The sequence below is a fragment of the Dipodomys ordii genome, unplaced genomic scaffold, assembly GCF_000151885.1.
Source record: "Dipodomys ordii isolate 6190 unplaced genomic scaffold, Dord_2.0 Scaffold33, whole genome shotgun sequence".
NCBI classification, from domain to species: Eukaryota; Metazoa; Chordata; class Mammalia; order Rodentia; family Heteromyidae; genus Dipodomys; species Dipodomys ordii.
The window spans coordinates 1,294,143-1,299,609 of record NW_012267249.1 but is presented as its reverse complement, the minus strand read 5'-3'; the positions used below and the strand labels follow the sequence as shown (position 1 = coordinate 1,299,609).

At 44.2% G+C, this 5,467-nt stretch overlaps 1 protein-coding gene across 1 annotated transcript in view; it reads left to right on the top strand.

The window, feature by feature from the left end:
- Rhbdl2 (rhomboid, veinlet-like 2 (Drosophila)) overlaps positions 1-5,467 on the top strand; it is a 64,838-nt gene that overhangs the window by 38,802 nt on the left and 20,569 nt on the right. The window contains exons 5-6 of the mRNA XM_013016908.1: positions 293-393; positions 1,592-1,652. Coding sequence (XP_012872362.1) covers positions 293-393; positions 1,592-1,652 — 162 coding nt within the window. The remainder of the gene's footprint in view (positions 1-292; positions 394-1,591; positions 1,653-5,467) is intronic.

Genomic DNA, 5,467 nt, shown 5'->3' with positions numbered 1-5,467 from the left:
CCACTTCCGGCTTTATTCTTTTTTGCTTATGTGGTGCTGAGGAATCGAACCCAGGGCCTCGAGCATGCAAGGCAAGTGCTCTACCACTGAGCCACCTTCCCAGCCCTGGTGTTGCTTTCTTAAGGAACATCTTATGTTGCAGAATAATAATTTTTTTTCCTATATACACAAAGGACAGAGTGGATTTGTTTGTGAAAATGAAAGTGATCTGACTTCCCAAATTTGTGCCCTACATTAGAACCATTTCTTGCTCATATAGTCCTGGCTGACTCTTTTGTATTTTATTTCTTAGGTTCCCTTGCAAGCTCCATTTTTGATCCCCTTAAGTCTCTTGTGGGTGCTTCAGGAGGAGTCTATGCCCTGATGGGGGGATATTTCATGAATGTTCTAGTGGTAAGAACTCTTAACCTATCAATATTTATTGACCATCCTTCCTTTTTTTCTCCCTCCCTCCCTCCTTCCCTCCCTCCTTCCCTCCCTCCCTCCCTCCTTCCCTCCTTCCCTTCTTCCTTCCCTTCCTCCCTCCCTCTCTCCCCCCTTTGGTTGTTGGTTCTTGGAATTCTGGGCCTCATATTCTTGCTTAGTTTTTCTTTTTTTCATTTTTTTCTGCAAGACTAGCTCTCTACTATTTGACCCACCAGTTTTTTGGTGGTCAATTGGAGATGATTCTTTTAAAGTTGTCTGCTGGCCTCACTTCAAACCGTGATCCTTAGATCTGAGCTTCCTGAGCAGCTAAGATTATAGGTGTGGGTCACTAGCACCTGGCACCATTCACCTTCTGAGAAATGTATAACCAGAGCTTACCATTCATATTTTATCTTTTTTTTTTTTTGCCAGTCTTGGGGCTTGAACTCAGGGCCTAGGCACTGTGCCTGAGCTTCTTTTGCTCAAGGCTAGCACTCTACCACTTGAACCACAGCACGACTTTCAGTTTTTTCTGTTTATGTGGTACTGAGGAGTCAAACCCAGGGCTTCATGCACAGGCAAGCAGTCTACCACTAAGGCACATTCCCAGCCCACAGCTCCACTTTTTTTGATAGTTAATTGGAGATAAGAGTCTCAGGAGCAGGGCTGGGAAGATGGCTCAGTGGTAGAGTGCTTGCCTTGCATGCTTGAGGCCCTGGGTTCAATTCCTCAGCACAACATAAGCAGAAAAAGCCGGAAGTGGTGCTATGGCTCAAGTGATAGAGTGTAAGCCTTGAGCTGAAGGGACAGCGCCCAGGCCCAGAGTTCAGGCCCACAACCGACAAAAAAAAAAAAAAAAGAGTCTCAGGAGCTTTCCTGCATAGGCTGGATTTGAACTGTGGTTCTCAAGTTTCAGTTTCCTGAGTAGGATTATAGGCACCAGTCACTGTGCTTGGCGTTGGGTCATTCATACTACAGACCTAAATGTCAGGTTTTACTTGTTGTCTAAATGCACCATCACTTTACATACTTCCTACCTACCTTTGAAGCTGTTTAAACCCAACTGTTTTTAAATAGTTGACATTGAAAAAATTGTGCTAAATTAAAAAAAGCAGGTGAGGAAGGAGTAGAGTTAGGGTTTCATTTGCTAATGGGTAGCTTATATTCTCATTTATTTCTTTGCTAGAATTTTCGAGAAATGATTCCTGCCTTTGGGATTGTCAGACTCATCATCATCATCCTTATAAGTAAGTGAGTTTTTTTAATCCTTTACATCTTTGATTTTATCCATTCAACCTAAACATTACCATGGCAGCTTCTCTTAGGCAGGAAGGAGTAGGTAGAAGAGTTTCATGGACCCTCAGGTGAGGTTTTTACATGTACCTCTGTGATTCCTTCCTTCCTCCTCCTCCTCCTCCTCTTCCTTCTTCTTCTTCTTCTCCTTCTCCTTCTCCCTTCTTCTTTCTTTCTCTCTCCCTTCCTTCCTTCCTTCCTTCCCTCCCTTTCCTTTCCTTTTCTTTTTTGTCAGTCATGGGGCCTGAACTCTGGGCCTGGGCACTGTCCCTGAGCTCTTCAGCTCAAGGCTAGTGCTCTACCACTTGAGCTACAGCGCCACTTCTGGCTTTTTCTGCTTATGTGGTACTGAAGAATTGAATACAAGGCCTCATGCATGCAAGGCAGGTACTCTACCACTGAGCCACCTTCCCAGCCCTGATTTCTTTCTTTTCTTTTTCTTTTTTTTTTTTGGTCAGTCCTGGGGCTTGAACTTGGCCTGGTGCTATCCTTGAGCTCTTCAGCTCAAAGCAAGCACTCAACCACTTGAGCCACAGAACCACTTCTGGTTTTCTGGTGATTAATTGGAGAGAAGAGTCCTGTCTGGGCTGGCTTTGAATCGTGATCCTCAGATCTCAGCATCCTGAGGAGCTAGGATTACAGGTGTGAGCTACTAGTGCCTGGCTTCTCTGATTTCTTTCTTTCTTTCTTTCTTTTTTTTGCCAGTCATGGGGCCTGAACTCTGGGCCTGGGCGCTGTCCTTCAGCTCTTCAGCTCTACCACTTGAGCCACAGTGCCACTTCTGGCCTTTTCTGTTTATGTGGTGCTGGGGAATTAAAACCAGGGCCTCATGCAAGCACTGAGGCAAGCACTCTATCACTGAGCCAGCCCCTTGTCTCTTTTGTTTCTGTAATGGAAAAGGCCAAGACTGCAGAGCTCCCCACTTCAACCTTAGCTTCACATATGTTTTATGTACCAGAATTGCTCTTTCAGATATTAGGAACTGAATATGATTTTATCTGCAAAGGGAAAGCTTAGCAACTGCTGAGATAATCTCTCCATTTCTAAAATTTTAGATGAAAAAGAACTGATACAGATATGGGTAGCTATAGATTGGAGAAGCAAGTCAAAGAACACAAAGGCCCAAAAGGAAGAGTGTGGCTAACGTGGTATGTGTGTGTGTGTGTGTGTGTGTGTGAGGGGTGGGGGAGAATACCAGTGCTGTGCTTGAACTCAAAATCTTATGCTTTTGCTTAGCTTTTTGCTCAAGACTAGCATTCTACCATGTGAGCCACACCTCTATTTCTTGGCTTTTTGCTGGTTAGAGAGAAAGAGTCTCATGGGGGGTTGGAGGCATGGCTCAGCTGGTAGAACACCAGCCAATGATAGAAAGCATCAGATACTATGTGTTCAAGTCTTGGTTTCAGACAAAAAAAAAAAAGTCTTATGGGCTTTTATGACTGGGTTGGCTTTGAACTGTGATTCTTAGATCTCATGTTCCTGAGTAGCCAAAATTTCAGATAGGAGTCAGCAGTACCTGGTCCTAACATGGCTTTTTCCGCCAAGGACTTAACTTGGCCTGGGTGCTATCCTTGAGCTCTTCAGCTCAAGACAAGTGCTCTACCACTTGAGCCACAGTGCCATTCCTGCTTTTTTGGTGGTTAATTGGAACTAAGAGTCTCACGGACTTTCCTGCCTGGGCTGGTGTTGAACCACGATCCTCAGATCTCAACCTTCTGAGTAGTTAGGATTATAGGCATGAGCCACCAGTACCCGGCCTAACATCGGTTTTAAAATCTCCAAGAATTCAAGAATTATCTGCTTTGGGTGTTCAGGAAGAATGTTCCATCTGGAGAGGAGCTAGAAATGTGGCCAAGTCTGAAAGGAAACAGAAGTGATAGCAGGCCATATGATGTGGAAAAAAACAAGGGCAAAGACTTGGGTGGTAACTTGGGTTTAGGGACCAGCTTCAGGTGGAGCTATATCTGTTTCTTGGGTTCCAGATGTTCTTTGGTTCCTGGATACCAAATTTAGGTAAGATGGTGAGTTACATGCCTGTATGGAAGCTGTCAGGGTTGGGAATTTTATTCAATAGGGTGAATTACTAGATGGTGCAAACCTGAGATCTCCACAAATGGTTTGATGTCTAAGCAGTGGCTGGCCCTTTCTGGTTTTTGGGCGTATCCTTCATGGGATCTAAGGCCATCTGTCAATGGTTGGTCCTGGATGTGGGCTCTCTGGGGCTTTAGAATGTAATTTTGTAGCTTGGGAAGTTTGGAGAGGAAGACAGATCCTGGATCAGACTTGAGAGTCAAGGCAGCCATCACACTTGGTAAAACCTAAGATTCTTGGTATTAGAGTTTAATTATCTAACATTACTGAAACAGAGCCAAGTGGGAAGAGCCAATTAATGGTAAAGGCACTAAATTTATTCTGAGATAAAATAACTCACTTGTTTATAACATGCTGTGGATCATTCACACCCCTTCCCCCAAAGAAATCAAGAAGGCAAAGGAAAATTGTCAGCAGAGAAAGGAGAGCATGAGTTATTGAGAGTCACAACCAGTGCTGGGGATTGGGTCAGTCATTGCTCAGTAGTAGAACTTGCCCAACATGTGACAGGACCTGGGAAAGATCCTCAGCACTTCCACAACCAGAACCAAGGACCACAAAAAAATATGGTCATATGTTACCTGAGACTGGTCTTCGCCTGGTAGGATAAGTGTTGCATCTCTCTCTCCTCTCTCTCTGTTTCTCTCTATATATTTTTTTCACCAGTCCTGGGGCCTGAACTCAGGGCTTGGGCACTATCCTTGAGCTTCTTTTACTCAAGGTTAACACAGTGCCCCTTCCAGCTTTTCCTGTGTTATGTGGTACTGAGGAATCGAACCCAGGGCTTCATGCATGCTAGGCAAGCACTCTACCACTAAACCATATTCCCTGTCCCTCCCTTTCTATTTTATAGGTCATAGAGCTTGAACTCAGGGACTGGGCACTGTCTGAGCTTTTGTGCTCGAGGCTAGTGCTCTACCACTTTGAGCCACAGCTCTACTTCTGGTTTTCTGGTAGTTAACTGGAGATAAGAGTCTCATGGACTTTCCTGCCCACGCTGGTATCTAACCCTGATCCTCAGTTCTCAGCCTCCTGAATAGCTAGGATTACAGGTATGAGCCACCAGTGCCTGGAATGCATTGCATCTTTAGTGGGGAAATGATTGGAGTAAAAACCCTTTCCTCATGCACAAGGTATTGACAAAATGTTTATATATTATTACGTCATTAAGACAAGTACTAAAATCACTGAATGATGCTCTTTATTATGCCCTACAGAAACCTCAGGGAGTTCATAGGCTATGCTAATGCTAACCTTCTTCAATTCCTGGCATATGTCATTTCCACATTCCTTGACCCAAGAAGGAGAACAGTTAAATATATACCAGGGGTGAGTTGGGGGTATGGCCCAAGTGATAGAACCCCTTCCTGCCAAGCAATCATGAAACCTGAGTTCAAACTCCAGTGTCCCCTGTGCCCCAACTCCCCACCAAATTAATAAAATACTAATTAATATAAATACATTTCCATATATATATGTACTATTTATTTATTTATTCATTTAGACAGGGTCTTGCTATGTAGCCCAAGCAAAAGCCTCAGTCTCTAGAGTGCTAAGATTTAAGTGTTAAACATTATTCTTTTTTTTTTGGGGGGGTCCAGTCGTGGGGCCTGAACTCTGGGCCTGGGCACTGTCCCTCAGCTCTTCAGCTCAAGGCTAGCACTCTACCACTTGAGCC